This window comes from Anolis sagrei, chromosome 2 (assembly GCF_037176765.1).
Source record: "Anolis sagrei isolate rAnoSag1 chromosome 2, rAnoSag1.mat, whole genome shotgun sequence".
Lineage (NCBI taxonomy): Eukaryota > Metazoa > Chordata > Lepidosauria > Squamata > Dactyloidae > Anolis > Anolis sagrei.
Genome location: NC_090022.1, coordinates 34140836 through 34158840, shown reverse-complemented (window position 1 = coordinate 34158840; position 18005 = coordinate 34140836). Strand labels below are relative to the sequence as shown.

Below are 18005 nucleotides of genomic sequence, written 5' to 3'. Positions count from 1 at the left end.
TGAAGGAAAATTGGAAAATTGTGCTTGAAGCATTTCTTTAGCAGCTTGATGTGATCAATTTTATTTTCAGTATTATGCCTTTTACTGTATTTTTTAAATAAAAAAGATAGAAGCACTTAAAGGAAGTACAAATGTGGAACATGTGGACATTTTCCAGTGAACCGTGGTTTGCAAGTATGAGATTGTTATCCCTGAACCACTTCTAAAAATGAACGCGAGGGTAGTTGGAATTAGATTTTAGCAACATCCTTTTTGTGTTCTCCATGGGGATGGCTTTTCATGATGAAGGAGATGCCAAAGAGACTACGCACAAAATAATTTTGTTTTTTCTTCCTCTTTCTACCCTGTCCCTGACAATCCCTTGCTTTAACTCATTTGGGTGCCATTCCTCATCTTCTTTAGAAATAAGTAATAAACTTCTCATCTATCATTCGGAGAACCAATTTAGATGTTAATTCTTTCCTAGGTTTTACTGTTATGAGAGTCTCTCACACATTTATGGATCTAGAAAAAACAAAGAATAGAATGTGTTATGTGGAAAGTAGAAACACTGGTGTCACCTCCAATCAGATCAGAACACTCTTGAACATTTTCATACGCTGATCTGACAGATTGCATTGCTATGTTAAATCTTGCTATTTTTATGATAACTAGCAATGTGAATCTCTTGTCCCAAAATAAACAATCATCCAGATTGGATGTCCTATCAAGAAAGAGGAGGATAGCAATCATAAAGTGTATATGACCCCAGTCATTGCAAATGTGATCTTAACCCACTGCCTTTTCTCCCCCCAGTGTACAAAACCATGCGGCGGAGGAACCAGAACAAGACTGGTTGTGTGCCAGCATCCCAATGGAGAGAGATTTACAGATTTGAGCTGTGAAATCCTTGACAAGCCACCAGACCGTGAGCAGTGCAATATGCAGGACTGCTCTCAAGATGCTACCTGGAATTCTGGCCCTTGGAGCTCGGTACGAACGTAACATGCTTCTTCCTTTTTTACTTTTTTATAATGATTTGACAAACAATTCATAGGAGTGGAATGAGTTGTCCTTAAAAACCAAGGTGCTAATATTTGGAGTGTGTGTGCTTTTTGGGTGGTTGGCTCTTTTTTGTTTAAGAAAAGAGACTGCACTTAAAAAAAACCCTTTTTAAAATGATGCATTCCAAATAAAATAGGCATTCAGGAAGGGCTTCAGCTAGGGAATCAGTTTTATTTTAAAAGGCACTTTCTGATTAATAATGAAGTCCATACATTGTATTAACCCAGTGTTTCTCAACCTATGAGTCCCCAGATGTTTTGGCCTTCAACTCCCAGAAATCCTAACAGCTGGTAAACTGGCTGGAATTTTTGGGAGTTGTCGGCCAAAACACCTGGGGACCCACAGGTTGAAAACCATAGTATTAACCCATTGCAAGTGCTGCACATTACAAATCACTACTATGAAGGAGTCTTTTGCAAGCAAGTTTAAGTCTGATTTCCACAATCTTCCTTTATTTCTATATAGGACTGTTTCAGTGATTCTTATAGTACATGTTCTTCACTCTCAACAGAAGTACCATAGTTAATTTCAGTAATAAGCTAATCTCACTTCATGTAGCTAATTCTGTATATTTATTTTTGAATGTGTGTGTATAGTGCAGCATTTATTTATCCAGATTATCTGGATAAGCACCCTTAAACAAAAGAAGTAAGGTCTAGATTTGTTGAGGTGTTTAATTAATGCAAAGTAAACTGGTAAAACATGGTTTATTCCACATTAATTCACTTTTACCGGAGGCAAAATGAGACAGGTCCTGCATTAAAGGCCTATCTGGAAGGATCCACAGAACACTGTTTCCTTTATAACATCCTCATGCCCCACAGACTCCCCCAAAAATTGTTGTCCAAAATAAGAAATATAAACCACAGGTAGACTTCCAGTTACTTCTGGGATAGCTTTGAGCCAACAATGCAGTCTACAAGAAGAAAGGTTTGCCCCTTCTGCTGTTTCCCAATAGGCTAATACATGAGCTAGTGTTGTGATGTGAGAAATGGATTAGCCCAAATAAAGAACAAGACACATCGTTTACCAGGAATAACCATGAGATTTTTTTTTGCTTTGTCTCCTACCAGAAGACAACATTAGCATGTACATATACATTGTCATATGTATACACACACACACACACACACACTCTTCTTGAATGCTTGGGAATGTCTTGCAAGTTCTTCCTGTTCAGTCATTTGAATTAAGACTATGGCCAGACAACGAATCAATCCATTTGAAAAAAGGCACTCCCAAATTAACTTTTAAATAACATTATTGTTGTGTTATAGTATAGTTTGAAGATTTATAAAACCATCCTTTGACTTTAAGGCACTTTATAGAGAGAGCATTGTTTTCTACCAAACTATGAATTGGCGAAACAAGTGTGATATTTATAGTTACATTTCTGATCTAAGCTTTCCTACCTTCCTTCCATCTTTCCTGCCTTCCTTCACTTTCATTTTTGTGATGGTTGTGATCATCATACCTCAGTGAATGATGTAATAGCCATACTTCCGCTGAAAGAATATTTTGTATGGTGCTTTGTCATTATAAGGGACAGTGCTGTAAAATATTTTCATTCAAGGTGCTAACGTAGCTGTTTCTATATTGAGGGCCATGGCTGGTGCTGAGAGCTAATGTGCTCATTACAGCTCAGTCTCTGCAGGCACTTGGTTTCTTGTGCCCAAATTATGTACTGAAAGTTGCTGCTAATGTTGGATCACACTTGCTTTGAAGATTCTCAGAAATTAAAGGGTATGGAATTGAAAGATCTTTATGGTGAAATTCTTCTGGCAATATCCCTGCTCCCTGCAATTTTCCAAGGAAGAAATCCTGTCAGAAATACCCTGATGCATCATGGTAGATTTGCTTCCCAAAGCACAAGAGAACAGAACTTTAAGTTTCAAATGCAGCCATGCATTATTTAATAAAACATTAGTTGCAGGAAACAGTGATAGTATTAACATCCTAGATCAGGGGTATCAAACTCATTTTCACTTAGGGCCACATCAGCCTTATGGTTGCCTTCAAAGGGCTGTTTGTAATTGTAAGGTTGTATAAATGTAACTATGTTGCCCTGGCATTGAAAGCCTTGTAGGCCACATGAAATGACATGGCGGACCGGATTTGGCCCACGGGCCTTGCATTTGACACGTGTGTCCTATCTAGGATGCTAAAAAAGTTATAATGCAAACATCTAGAATGCTAAATAAATCATTACACAATTGATCTACATATTCATCGTATAAATCTTGATAATTAGACATTAGCATTCATTTTTTCATACAAAATGAAGCTGTTAAATGAAGCTCCCAAGCTGTTAAAAGAAAGAGCACAACCAAATACCTGCCATCATGCTATTAATGGAGTTACTGCAGTAGTTGTAAAACCACAATGAAAATGTGCAAGATTGCCTTTCTTGGGATTTAAATGGAAGCTTAGCAGATTCTGAAATGGAGAAAATTATGTAGGCCAAATTACAGAGTGTTTGAAATTGATGGAGCCAATTTGAAATTGATATATTTCTGCAACCATGAACTGCCCATGAATAAAACTCTTGGCACTTTAAAGATCAGGCATAGAGTTTCCAGTGATTACCACTGGTTTCTACTTCCAGCACACAAACATCCCTTAGCCACAATCATTCACAAGATGGCACCTCTGTAACATAAGGCATTTTGTATTCTGTTCTTACAAATGACTGAGCGCTAAGGGCTGTTTGTGCACTTGAAAAGGCAACCAGCAGTAATCAAACTCTACTGAGTCCCCCTCGGTGGAGATAAAACAGGGTGATAATAATAATAATAATAATAATAATAATATGCCCCATCCTTTCATTATTATTATGTTTATGTATACCCCACTTTTTCTCTCCACAAAGAGACTTTCATTCATGGGCAATTTGTGGTTGTAAGAAATATAGCAATTTCAAATCGGGTCCATCTTTTTTAAAATACCCTGTATATATACCCTACATAATATGGTCCTCCTACTCTCCCTTAAATGGAATTGCAGTTTGCCTATCCACCTCTCCCCTGTTACCTGGGACTGACAGCAGAAGGACAAATGGTTGCAGAGCAGAAAAAACTATAGCTATGCTTCTCTCCTGCAAGAAGTCCCACCATTAGTGCCCCTTTCACAATGTAATCAGACCCTTCCAGAACAAGATCTATTATCGCTCTTTAAGTGGCTACAAGGAACAGCGAATTGTGTTCCTTTTCTTACATGACTGGTTTTGGCACTTAAGTCAAAAGTCTTGTGACCAAAGTCTTGGGAGTTCTTTACTAAATTCCAGCAGTTCTCCCATGTGAAAAATCCCCTCCCATCTGCCCCAGAAACAAGCCTTCAGGGCTGAGCCATTTTTTTACATATCGTGATCAAAATGTATCAAAGATCTAAATTTCACACCATTTAACTGAAACAGCTTACTGTTTTAAAATGACGATAATACATATGTCTCTGAGTAAGACAAAAGCAATCCCTACAAATAAATAACCATAAGCTAAGATTTCCTGCAACGCCTGAAGAGTGCAGCCAGTAATGTTTGTCTACCTCGTTTTTGATACCGTGTACTACTACAATTCGTAGTAGAGGACAGCCATCTTTTATTTTGATGTTGCCACACTTCCATATAGCTCTGACATTTATTACCACCTTTCTGATTTAGATGTGCATACTTCATCTGTAGCAGATGGAGTGTTGCTTCCATGTTTATGGACACTTTTGAAACAAGAGTATAGTATTGGCTGAAACTATTTTTCAGCAGAATGGATTTCTTTATGTATTTATGTTAATGATGTGTATTTATTTTTCAACTAATTGTTATTTAATTTTATATAAATGTTGCATTATCTTTTCAATGTTTGAATGCTGGTCTGAGGAGAAAAAAAATTAAAGTAGAATATAATCATCAATACGTTTTGTAGAATGATTTCTTGCCTTTGGGATCATATAGTCATGATATATGTGTAATTCACACTGAGAGAGCAGACTTCTTCAGTAGAAAAGCTTCAGGCTGTGTTTCAAGTCTGTTTATTTGCATGATAGCACAATATCTTGAAGTTCTTGAAGAACTGTAATCTCATTGATGCAAGTAGTCTCTCTTAACAATTCAAAACATAACAATCCCACACCATTATTGTATTCACAGCTGCTATAACCAGATTGTTACCTGGTGCTAATCTTCTAATATAGTGGTTCTCGTGTTAGGTCTGTATTTAGTTAGATTGGCCCTCAGGTAGTCACCCTTCAGAGCCATACCCATAGCTTTATCAGTTTAATGGAACCGATAAGAGCTTGGGTTCCTCTGGCATTGCCATCATGATTTTCAGGGTTACCTCCATGTCACGACAGTGCTCTGAATAAGAATGTAAACATACAAAAATGTATCTGGAAAAACAGTTGTTATTTTATTGGTGTTTATTTATTTTATATCAAAAGCATTGCATAAATTAGTATAAAACTGATAAAAATAGAAGGAGCACAGGCAGCTAAATATCCTTTGACCAAAAACGGGCAACAGCAATGGCATTGTCTGTAGCCTCCGACAATTCTTCCTCTATAAATGAGACAGGGCATAGTGGACAAGCATACAGATGTGGAGTTGTCTGTTCTGCTCCACAGTCACACAAGGTGTGGGATTCTTTTAGGTAGTGCCATTTTGCCAGGTTGTCTTTTGATCTGCCCACTCCACTTCTGAGTCTTTTCAGGAACTTCCAAGTTGCTCATTCTTGGTTTGCACCTGGAGGAAGACCCTCGTGGGGGGGGGGGATCCAATTTGGATTTCCTGGTTTAGCTGCCCAGAGGGATACCCTTACTGTTGCTGGGGGATACCATGAGGAGTGGCAGTTCTCATAAAACATTTCCTTGATTTGAGTCTACTGGGAGGAGGCTGGTAGCCATGTAGTGGATGGCTTTCACAGTGTTCAACCTTATTTCTCTCACATTTAGCAGCAACTTCCCATTGCACATTGGGGAGGGGGCAATGCCAGCTAACTTGTAGAGTTTATCAACAGGTGTAGATTTAAGACATCCTGTGATTATTCTGCATGTTTCATTCAATGCTGTGTTCACTTGCTTTTCATGGGCAGACCTATGCCAAACAAGGCAGGCATACTCGGCAGTTGAGTAACACATTATTACTGGTGGTGCAAAATATAAGTACCATATATATATATACCACAGAATCTCCAGACTGGTCAGGAGGTTACATAGTCCACAATAGGCAGCAGTGGCATCACAGAGTCCAGATAGCCACATTAGGCCTGCTGGACCATCTCCTGACTTTACTTCTTGCCACCTTCACTCCAAGATTATTACAGTTCCATGGAAGCTCCTGGCCATTGCAGGATTCCTTGCTAACATGAAACAGGAGGGAGCTGATATCAGCACCTGTGCCCACAGAGGCCAGGATTTCTTGTGGAGTTTTGCACCCCAATCCATCCCATTTTTTTCCTGTGCTGATGAGCACAGGGAAAAAGAGATGTAGGTTGTTGACCATATGGACTCCAGATTCAGCTGGCTTACCCTGCAATGACCACTAGAAATGGCAGAATGATGCAGGAATAGCCAGAATTGGCTGCACGGTGTGCAAGGGTTATTATGCCTGTGTAGATGAATCCTAAATTAGGAGATATACAGGGACCATTCCAAAAGAACCACAAACCAGAATTCTTGCTGGAAATAAGACAGGGTGTTTCCCCATGCTGCTTTATCACTCTTGTTGCAAGCTTGTCTTGTTAAACAAACAATCCATAGGAAGATCTGTGCATAGCTCTGCACACACAGTGTCACACTCCGCTATTACAGTTGGGAAGAGAAGCGGTTCAGATCCTTGTAGGGGGATTGAGAAACAACAACTTGAACTCAAACAGTGTGCACCCATTGTTTTCTTCCCTAAGGATCCCAAATCTTCATGATCTGCAGGCCTCAAGCATCTTCTCCTGTGTGGTCTTTGTATATGGCCAAATGTTAGGGTTCTTTGAGTAACAGGGAGGTTCCAATCTATCAAACCTCAAGTTGGTTTGGGAATAGCATCCTTATCCTGATGTGTATGCATGCCATATATAGGCATATCTCATCAAAAAGAGCAACAGACTAATAGATTATGTTTTATTTGTAAACATTGTAGCTAGTCTTTCTTGGGTTTTCCAGCATCCAATCCACAGGATGTGAATTTAAGACACAGACAGATTGACTGCTGTGTAAGAATTTGCATTGTTGGAAGCAGTCCACAGTTTCAATGATGGTGTAAGACTCATTGTCGTATGCCTGAACAATCTGGGTGTCTTAAAATATTTCTATAATAGAGCTCAATTTATAAGTAACAGTATGTTGTTCAGCTAGGTGCCACTTAAAAATTTGAGATCTATAAATGACTAACAAATAACTAACATACATTTACAAATGATTCATAAGGCTCTTTAAAATATATGATTATTACACAATGATTCCACTTTAAGTGCCATGACAAGTGTAAGTGGAATTTTGGATTTTGCAATTTAGGAAAAGGCCCTTAGAATTCCAAAATGTAGAGCATTAGTGTCTCTGAACAAACTACAAATCCCAGGATTCTATTGGATGGAGCCATGGCAATTAAAGTGGAATCTATAACTGGGTGTGAAAGGGCCCATTGTGATTAATTGTCATAAATCAGGACAGGCAGTGTAACCTATATAACAAAACATATCAGACACGATATAACCCCAAAATGTGGCCCTTGAAGACCCACAAAGCTCCCAGAATATTTTTTTTAAACGCACATTGGCTTTCACCTAAAATCTAACCAAAACAGTCTGAGATGTGACAGTTTACTTTCTCTCAAAGATCTGCCCAAATAGCAGCCCGATTGTTGTGCTATCACCTTTAGTGTGTCAAACACAATGATGTGGCCTGTTATGGGCACAGTATGAATGGCTCCTGCCTTCTCTATGATTGCTCCCTCTCTTTTAATTTATTTGGCCACCAGTAACAGTTTACAACCAAATATGGACTGTAGATCTGTCCCACCACTTATTGCATATAGAAGAAAAACAAAGCATGGCAGCTGAGAATTCTTTAGAACTGTACAGGTGACATTGTCTCTCAAACAGCCTACTGGATATACTCATGTAATCAACCTCATATATAAGGTAACAGCACGTTTTAGGGTCAAAATTATGGATTTTGATATAATCCATGGAAAATTCGAAGATCATTCCACGGAGAGGGGAAACATCAATGCTGTCAGGGAGTCAGCTGCCATTTCCCTGCCCAGACATCTACAAAGGCCAGAAAGGGTGTCATGGCTGAGAGAGAGGAGAGGATCAGTGTTACCTTTACATTCTTGTGAGGTCAACTAAGCTCTTGCCTTTCTCCACTCTACTCAGAGAAGGCAAGGGTTCCTTTTTTAAATTAAGAGTTATGGTACAGAACTTAAGCTGACATAGATAAATTCACCCAGATTTTGGGGATAAAATTTTTCTAGACTTATATATAGGGTATATAGAAAGCATGGGAGAACAATGGCAAAGCAAAAACAGCTATGTGTTATGTTTCATGGCCGGAATCACTGGGTTGCTGTGGGTTTTCCATGCTGTATGGCTATGTTCCAGAAGCCTCTACTTAAGACAGTTCTTCCATCAAGTTCAACTATCTCTATTTTAATTACAAAATGACAGTAGAAAGTTGTGAGGGATTACAGATGAAAATGTCAGTTGTGGAGGGATAGCCACACATTTGGGATGGTTTTTTGTTTTTTGTTTCTTTGGTGAAGTTTTCTTTTAAAAAAAAAAGCCTACAAATTGTGCATTTAAAAAGTGCCATAAATAAGGGGTCTAGGGGCCACATGTGGGCTATCCAACACTGATTTATACATGTTTTATCAAGGGGCTCATAACATGTAAACTAGTTTCCATTACAATGTAGGGTGTACCATCTTATACATTTTTTAAAAGTTGTATATTATAAATTAATCAGAGCTTGTTTACATAATTTCTGTGTGTGTAAATATGGATGGTATTTGAGTTGGGTTAGTATTTCTTCCTTTCCCATCTTGTGAGCCCTGTTCTACTTTTATTTGTCTAATTGGCTTTGCTAATTTTACTTCTTTTCACACCATAGCAAGAAAAATATTGACAACTCTTTAACAGTGAATATTTAAACCCGAAGAAGCCAATGTAACGTAGTTGTTTAAATGTCAGACTAGGATTGTTCAAGATGAGGAACATTATTGAGTGACCTTGGAGAAGTCGTACTCTATTAGAAAAACCATAGCAAACTTCTTTTAAATAAATTTTGCCAAGAAAACTCAATGATAGGATCCCTGCATGTCAGAGCAAACTTGGCAACACAACAAGATGAAAAACAAAATCAAATTGTGTAACCAAAAAATACATCATATTAGCTGACAGGTCACAAAACGATTACAATTATAAACTGTAAATATTGTGGATATTATAAATTATAATAGTTTATCATTACAACTACCATATGACATATTTCTTGTGTCTGCTTATGGTTCTGTAATTTCTCTGCAACAAGAATAGAAATATATCCTACACACGTTGCTGGACTGCAACTCCAGTAAGTCTCTGGCTAACTAAAGGATGCAACATAACGGTTGTGGAACATGTAAAGGATTGGATGCAGGCACTGTCCAACAGTGTAAGATGGAGTGCATAAAACAAGATTTACAAAATGAAATCATAGCAGTCTTTCTTGTGATGAGAATTCTGTCAAGAATATACATCTCGTATTAGTTGTGCCATCATCTTTCTACATGCCTTCAAAATGTTGAAATGAACATTTCATCCCTCCTATCAGGTGTGGATACATCTCAGAAGGAATTTGTTGTGTTAATATGCATAGAAATATGTTGCTTCTAGAAACCTGGTGCAGTGCTACCCTTGGTATCATTGTGACTAGAAAATAATCTTTAACTTTTAGGGATACCACTTAAGGAGAGAACACAGCCTGGAGTAACATATTGCAAGTAATGTTGTTACCATTGTTGTTGTTGTATCTTCAAGTGTAGTTTTTTCTTAGGCATACTCAGAGTTGGTTTTGCCAGTATCTTCTCTTGGGATATAACCTACAGTATCAGGTATTTGTTGGCGGACTCTCTTCCAAATACTAACTAGGGCTGACCCTGCTTAGCTTCCAAGATCAGATGGAATATGGTGTTTTTTTTTGTAACAGCTTTGAGGATGTTACATTACTAAAATAACATAATGGAGTGCCATGTTACCTTTTTGAAGATACGTTTTCTCTTTCTGGGGTAGAATTGAGGGCAATGTGATAAAACAATTTTAGTGCTGTATAGATCAGGCTTTGAATTCCTGTTCAACCATGGAAATCCATTGAGTGACCTTAAACAATTTTGCTCTCTCAGCCTTGGATGAAGGCTATGGTAAATCAGCTCTGAAAACCCTGTGATGACTTGAAGGCACCCAACAACAACACGTTCCATAATAAATTCTTTTACAAGTAACTTTAGTTCTGGCATTCATGATCCTAAAAGAACATGCTGATCTGCCACGGGACACTGATGAAAATAGGGAGGGACCTGTTGCTTCTATGATATGGACACAATCAGCTTTTCTGTCCAACATTCAGTTCCAGTTTAGGAATCCATCACCCAATAGGGACCCGACAAGATAGCACAGTACAGTAAACATATCATTATGATGGAGAACTAAATTAGTTTAGTTGTACAAATTAAACATTGGATGCAGCTTTTCCTGAGAGGATCCAGCCTTTGTTCTTGTATCATCTTCCTTTGTTCTTGTAGGGCAGTGGTTCTCAACCTATGGGTCCCCAGATGTTTTGACCTTCAATTCCCAGAAATCCCAGCAGCTGGTAAACTGGCAGCGATTTCTGGGAGTTGTAGGCCAAAACACCTGGGGACCCACAGGTTGAGAACCATTACTGAAGGGTATTTGATTCCTTTGTTCCTAGACTCTATAAACATAATAGGTTGTGTTGACAATCCTACTGTCTTTATTTTGGGAATTTAAATATTTTAAAATGTAATTCCCACAGGCTGTGAAGAGTTGTTGAAAGCTGAAGTTTTGAAAACTATTTGCAGTCCAAGGCCTAATCTGTGCAAAAAATGGCATATAGCCCAAAAAGAAAAAAAGAAAAGAAAAATCATTTTCTGCTCAGGAAAAAAACATTTCTTTGCAGAAAACAAATTTCTGAGACAGAAAAAAAATCTGTGCAGAAATGTTGTACAGGCCCATATACAGTCTGCAGTTTTGTTTTGTCCTTGGGATGTTGGAAAAGTATTATTATGAGGGGCATTTCCATTTTTTCCACTACAACATTAGTTAGTATGAAGCAGAAATGAACAAAGTAATTCTGTGAAGGGCACGAACAGAATTACAATCTACAATAATCCTACCAACTGAAACATTACTCTTTAGTAAATATTTTTTGCCATTACATAATAGCATTATTATCTGAAAGCACAGGCTATTCAATTTTCTGCATTGCCTTGGTCTCTTCTACATTTTTATTCCTCTACAGATTTCCTGCACAAAAATGCCCATGGGAACTGGACAATTTTCTCTTTCCTTCTTTCTGAGAACTTCTAAGTCTGCAATCTAATCCTTTTTTCCTGGTGTATGGTAATTTGCTGTATAACCATCCAGTTCTTTCTCTCTCATCATTTGAGATGTGTTAGGGAACATGTCCCCAAGCAAATCATAATTGCTGAGGACATTTAACTGATTTAGTTGGAATTTATAAAGTGAGTGTTTTACTACTCCTTTTTAAAAATCATAATAGTCTATTTCCAAGCAAGACGGATATTGTGCATTGGTCCAAAATACAGGTGGGAATCACATATAACTCCAAATATTCTTGGACTCTGGTTCCCAACTGTGCTATTGACTGCTGGAGGATGGCACAGGTAGGAGGGACATGTGAAGAGGTACCTATATGGCAGTGTGGAAATCTGAGGGTCTAAGTTATAAAAACACCTGGAAGTTTGCATCATTCCTGTCCCAGTTTTAGAATGAGTGCCTTCATTGTTTCTCATGTATCTCTTCACAAAAATCTTCAATGAGCAGTGGTAGTTCTCAAAACACTGAGCAATGTGTATAACAAGCATATTTACTCAAAAGTTTGGATGTCACCAGTTTTGAGGAGATGTGAAGTCCATGTAAGTGAGTTACTGAAAGCGAAACATAAGAGGAGATGAAAGGAAGGCAGCACATCTAAAGCATGATCTTGGCCAAAATAGAAGTGCCAGGAAACTTTAGCTACCATATTTCTCACTAGCGAGAATCCTTTTAGTGACATCAGAAGTGTGACTCACGTGTGTTTTGACATGTGTTCAAGGAATTATTCTGTAGCAGTTTGTGCACCATCCCAAAACTTCCCCATCCCGACAGCTTTGAAAACTCAGGATGGGTTCAGAAAAGATGGAAAGTGGAGTCAGTTCTGACAGTAAAGATCCAACTGGTAAGGTCTGGCCTGAGATGGAGGGATAAGTTCAGGAGAGTGCATTTTATTCATGAGCACGCACTGCTTCCCATTCCTAAGAACCATATCTTTATAATTTGGTTTGCTTCCCCTCTCCATATCTTTCTAGCACTGGCAGCCCCTGCCAGGACTTGAAAGCTACTGAGTAAAGGACATGGAACTGCATGGATGGAGTATTAATATGTTCTGCCTCTGCATTGTCTCCAGATAACATGACCAATGGTTGTGCTGACCTAGGCAATAGAACTTGTAGTCCAATACCATGATAAGATGGATGTTCTGTGAATTAGGGGTTCTTGGGTCTTGGAACTGGGTAGTCAGTCTGTTCTGGATAAGGTTACATTTCTTCTGAAAATGTGTAGTTTGGAAATACTCCCAGATCTATCCCTGTCAGAGATCAAAAATGACTCTGTGGTTCTGGGTGCTTGATGCCAGCTTTGTATGGTATGGCAGCTTTGACCCTTCCTGGACAGAGATAGCCTAGACAGAGAGGCTCGAGCAGTGTTACCTTCTGATTAGACTGCTGTAATGCACTCTATGTGTGGCTGCCCTTGAAAAAGGCTTGGAAGTTGTAGCTAATGCAAAATGTAGCCATTTTACTGCCATATAAATAGCATATAATACAATTCTTAAAAGAATTGCATTTTCAGCTGTGGCAGACCAACTGTGGAATGCCCTCCCCTTGGATGCCCACATGTGGAGCTTGTTTCCAAAAGGTACCAAATCAATCTGAACAAATTTTACAGGAATTTGGGAAAAATCGTGCAGAGGATATGCATTCTTTTGCTATAAAATGCAGTTTTCTGAGTTTTGTAACATTTTGATAGTTTGGATCTCTATGTAATATTCTACCAATAGCCAGTAATGTGCTGTGAGCTCATTTGGGGAGTGGGGATTTGGTCGCTTTTGGAAACAAACTCCATAAATGGGTCAACATTGATTTCATTTAGGCACCAAGTAAAAGCGTTCAAGGGCTTTGATTCATCTTGAATATTGATGTACTTAGCAGGCATGGTTAGGTCCAGTCAGAATCTTTGTAATTTGAATTAAATTCAGATCAAATTCCTTTTTGAAGTGATTTAGAAGTGATTTGGGAACCCATAAGTATCCTTGCCATTTTGAAGCCACTGTCGCCATCTTTGTTCCGACTCAGAAAGTGAATCGGAAAAGACCCAGCGTTTGGAGGCAAGCAGCAGCTTGCATGCTGGGATGCTTGCCTCCAACCAATGAAGGGAAACCATGTGGGGAGGGGCAGGGTTTCGGCATGGCATGCCTCTTGGGCTCATTGCCAACCGGAGACATGAAGGGAGAGGGAATAGGGCAGGCTGCTTGGGTGGGAAAGGTGCCACGCCACTGCTTAGTAAGGGAAGGACAGGGTTGGGAACAAATAATTTCCTTTGGTAACCACATAAAATACAACTAAGGAGCCCCCTTTGTCTGTATGGGTTACACGTTGTACTTTTGGGAACAAGAAATCTCCTATAATCTGCTAATCATTTCCTTGAGGAAAAACAAAACTCCACTTTGGAGCACCCTTCCTCTGCTTGGTGTTTCCAGTTGTACATTTGGAAACCAGTCACCTCCTAATCTAATAATTTCCTTGGGAAAACACAAAATCCCACATTTTCTGCTTTGAACTGGAATATATGACAATGTGGACTCAGATAACCCACTTAAAAGCAGATATTGTGGGATTTTCTGCCTTGATATTATGGGTTATATGGCTGTGTGGAAGGGCCCTATGAAAAACAAAATAAATGTACTATGATCCACACTACCTCAAAAAGACTCGATAAAAGCATCTATTAAAGGCACTTTACATTACCAGAAGGAACAGCCGGGCTTCAGCCTTGTGAGGCTGAAGCTCGGCAGTGGGAACCAAGCAAAGCAGCTCCAGAGGGGCTTCAGCCTGACTGAGGGGCTCTTCCACTCCAGGCCTGTTAATGCAGAGGAGGAGGAGGAGACAGACCCTCCAGCGAGTGTATCGCCTTCTCTGCATTTTTTCTACTGCGCATGCGTGTCTGCCATTAACAAAGTATTCCGAAGTTTCAGAAATTTTGGAAAGTTTCGATTCCCCCCCCCCCCCAAAAAAAATTCAGAATTCAATTCCAAATCGAACCACCCCCTACATCCGAAGCGACTTTTGAACCATTTTGTTTTATCAAACAAGCCTAGTACTTAGTATTATTTTTCTCTCTTGTTACTATGTTTAATATGCTTTACCATATTTTAATTATAGTTATTAAGTCAACTTGTTTAATGTGTTTGTTTTAATTCTATTTATGCCCACCCTCAAATATAGGGCAGGGTAGAAATGGTGCCAGGTGGAGAAGACTGACATAAATTGTCATTGTTCATTCAGTAGCATAGGTTAGATCAAGATTTGGCCCTTCTGAAATGGAGGCAATTTCTTTACTGATGCAAGGAACCAATATTTTGGTGATCTCTCTCTGGATATGGGGACAGATTGGCAATTTCAACCAATCCCTGCTGCTCTTAAACACTCTTTTGGCATTGTGCTTAGATACTCAGAACTGATCTTCGAAGCATATGGAGATTTAGTGACAAGGGAAATTCCCTCCTAATCGTTTTGCAGGATCATTTTGTTGTGAGAGTTCTGTTCTATGCAACTGTGGATCCAGTATAGAGATTGTTGTTGGTTTTTAAAGAATATCTTATCTCTGTAATGCTCCAGTCATCAAAAGTTCCTGCAGGAAAAAAGCAAAACCAAAGAATAATAGGGCAGATATTTTGTGGCATTTTGTTTGCATGTAACATTCAAATGTATTATGTTAGACGAAACCCAAAAGCCACAAATAATATTAATGAAAGCCTGTTGCCTTAACTGCAGATACTCTATTCAAGAATAACTTCATCTGCTAAAAGCATGCATTTTTTTAATGTACTTTCAAAGGTTGCCTTTGAGCTGAATGACTACTGACAATTCTAGAATTTTCCCATATATTTTCCCACATTACATACTGAAAATGTCCACATTGAATCCAAATATATATATGGCTGTGTGGTAATAGAAATAAATCTTCCCCAAGTTTGTGCTATTCTTTCTTTCTTTCTTTCTTTCTTTCTTTCTTTCTTTCTTTGTTGATGCACTCGAAATAGAAAGGGGCCCTCATTTGCAGATGTAGCATCTGAAACTGTAAGGAAACTACAACTGTATCATTGTCAGCTCCATGTTGTCTATTCTTGTTGTCCATGTTTGCTTTCTACATGTTACACATCTAGATTATGTAGAGTACTCTAAAGGGAAACTAAAGGAAAAAGAAGTCCAGAATGAACTGCATCAGAGCAGATCTTGACCTAAATTAGTTTTGTCATTTCACCTAAAATAAACCAATCAAATCATTAGGATTTACACAAGTGTTATATTATTACCAATCCACCTTTGAGTCAGTGGATCTACTCTAGTTGGGACTATGGAAATTTAGGCCCTTCGTTTGGTTTTTATTTTTTTGTTTAGCTGTATACTTTGTGATTTGGTTTCAGAGCACTATACTCTGTTTTGTGATAATGTAATGTGACTAGCTTCATCTGAAACATGTTCCCAGGACTTCTTCAGATGTGCCATTAGAAACGCTGCAGATCATGGCAATTTTGGTGGTACATGTCCAGGGAAGTGGGAACCTGTCACAACATGCCCTGCACCGTCCTGGCTTCCCTGCTACCTTATCACATGGGAGGAAGCATCCGTTAGCCAGCTTGCCCCGTTGAGAGCAATGCAACCATAGGAAGCCTCCCATGTTACCGCTGCAAGCTTTTTTCAGTGGCAATTCTGCTTCTGCAGCAGTTTTGTCACAGAACTGCCCCAGAAGTACTTCTCCAGTGTGTGATGGAGCAGGCTCCGTGGCAAAGCTGCTGCAGAACCAGAGTTGCCCCCAAAATATGCCCCATGTGAAGAGGTCCCAGAGAAGTATCATGTTTAGGAAGTTGTTAGCTCTTCCAATGCAACTCTGTGTTAATGTCCATGGGAAGTATATCTTAGAGTTGCCTGGAAGACCTAACAAATTCCTACAGAAATCAATTTTCTCCTGGGTGTGGGTCGGTGAAACCATGGGTATGGGTTCCACGGTTACAGGAGTCTTAGTAAACGTGGTCTAAACTTGGTCTTAATAAAAGCAAGTTTCTCTCTATGCTATTTATAGAATTATTAATCTCATGCTCCCACTTATTTAATTGTGGCTAAAAATATTGCCACAATTGAAATAGGTGGGAGAAGGAGATGATTAGCTAAATTTCAATTAAAGTGCATATGAAAAGTGTACTTTCTTAAACTCCCTAACTGTCCCTCCACATTTCCAGAGAAAATATTGTGGAATTTTGCCTCAAAACATCACACCCACAATTGTTTCTCCTTATTGTAAGGCATAGCAGAAAAATGAGTTTAGTAATCTCATTTATGTCATTTAGGATGATTTACTATGATTTACTATTAGGTGTTTTAACCTAAGTAACTGGGGCGGGGAAAAGCTGTTATGGACATTTCATCCATATCACACATTGACTTTAGAACCCAGCAAATCATTTCAGACATCATTTTAGTATAAGAGAAATTATTGAGGAGAACTGCAGTAATCAGATATAAATGAAACTTTCCAGAAATGAATGTCAAAAAGGCAAAGAAATAATATTGAGTTAAAAATAAGTTGATGTTAAGAGCTGGGTGAAATAGCAGGCCTAAAAAAATATTGGGCTTTCTAAATTTTCAGGTCAATTATGTGGGCATTCCTTTCCAAATTTAAGCATCTGAAAAATAAAGAGTTAAATGATTATTAGTGTGTTTATTTCCTTGTTTTCAGGGGTCATATAAAATCTTCTGAATGAGGTTCAGGGGGGATGTCAAGTGACTAGGGTATGTTTGTTATTGTGTGCCCTCACACCATTTTTGGACTTACGGAGACTCCATTGTTTTCTGGAGTTGGGGACATGATTTCTTCAGAGTATTATAGTTTGGTTCTTAGGCTGGCAGAATGTGACAGAATTTTCATGTCTGAGCAGAGATTCAAACCTTGATTTTCAGAGTCATAGCCCAACACTCAAACCACTACACCACATTGGGTCTGAAATAAGGTTTAATTTAGTTGTGTTGTTATATGCTTTCAAGTCATTTCTGATTTATGGAGACCTTGTCATGGGGGTTTCTAGAGCTGACAGTGTGTAATTTGTCCATTGTCACTTAGTGGGTTTCCATACTGAATGGGGCAATGAACCTTGGTCTCCAGAGTCTTAATCCAGTGCTCAAACCACTATATCAATTCCTTGAAGAGTAAGTGGACCAGAAGTTGCTCTTGGAGGTCCACACAATGTCTAGAGACTTCTGGTTTTCCTGGTTCTCCCTAGTTTATCCTGCATTAAGCAAAGTTGAGGAATGCTCCATAGTTTTGACAAAACTCCAGAGTAACCCTTCCCTTCAGAGTATGGATAATATGACCAGTTCCAATACTAGGTGGTCTGTTATCCACATGGTCCAATGCTGCCATCCCCTTTTCCCT

At 38.8% G+C, this 18005-nt stretch overlaps 1 protein-coding gene and 1 long non-coding RNA gene across 9 annotated transcripts in view; one reads left to right on the top strand and one right to left on the bottom strand.

Moving 5' to 3' along the window:
* Window positions 1-18005, top strand: part of ADAMTS9 (ADAM metallopeptidase with thrombospondin type 1 motif 9) — a 170831-nt gene that overhangs the window by 92936 nt on the left and 59890 nt on the right. For all 7 annotated transcript variants that reach the window (XR_010909137.1, XR_009630845.2, XM_067463451.1 and 4 more), the window contains one exon: window positions 796-972. Coding sequence is in view for 5 of the 7 variants with exons in the window: in XM_067463451.1 (XP_067319552.1) it covers window positions 796-972 (177 nt within the window). In the remaining 2 variants the exon portion in view is untranslated. The remainder of the gene's footprint in view (window positions 1-795; window positions 973-18005) is intronic.
* Window positions 6703-18005, bottom strand: part of LOC137096026 (uncharacterized) — a 34780-nt gene continuing 23477 nt past the window's right edge. For both annotated transcript variants that reach the window (XR_010909139.1, XR_010909138.1), the window contains one exon: window positions 6703-15206. This is a non-coding gene — a long non-coding RNA (uncharacterized lncRNA). The remainder of the gene's footprint in view (window positions 15207-18005) is intronic.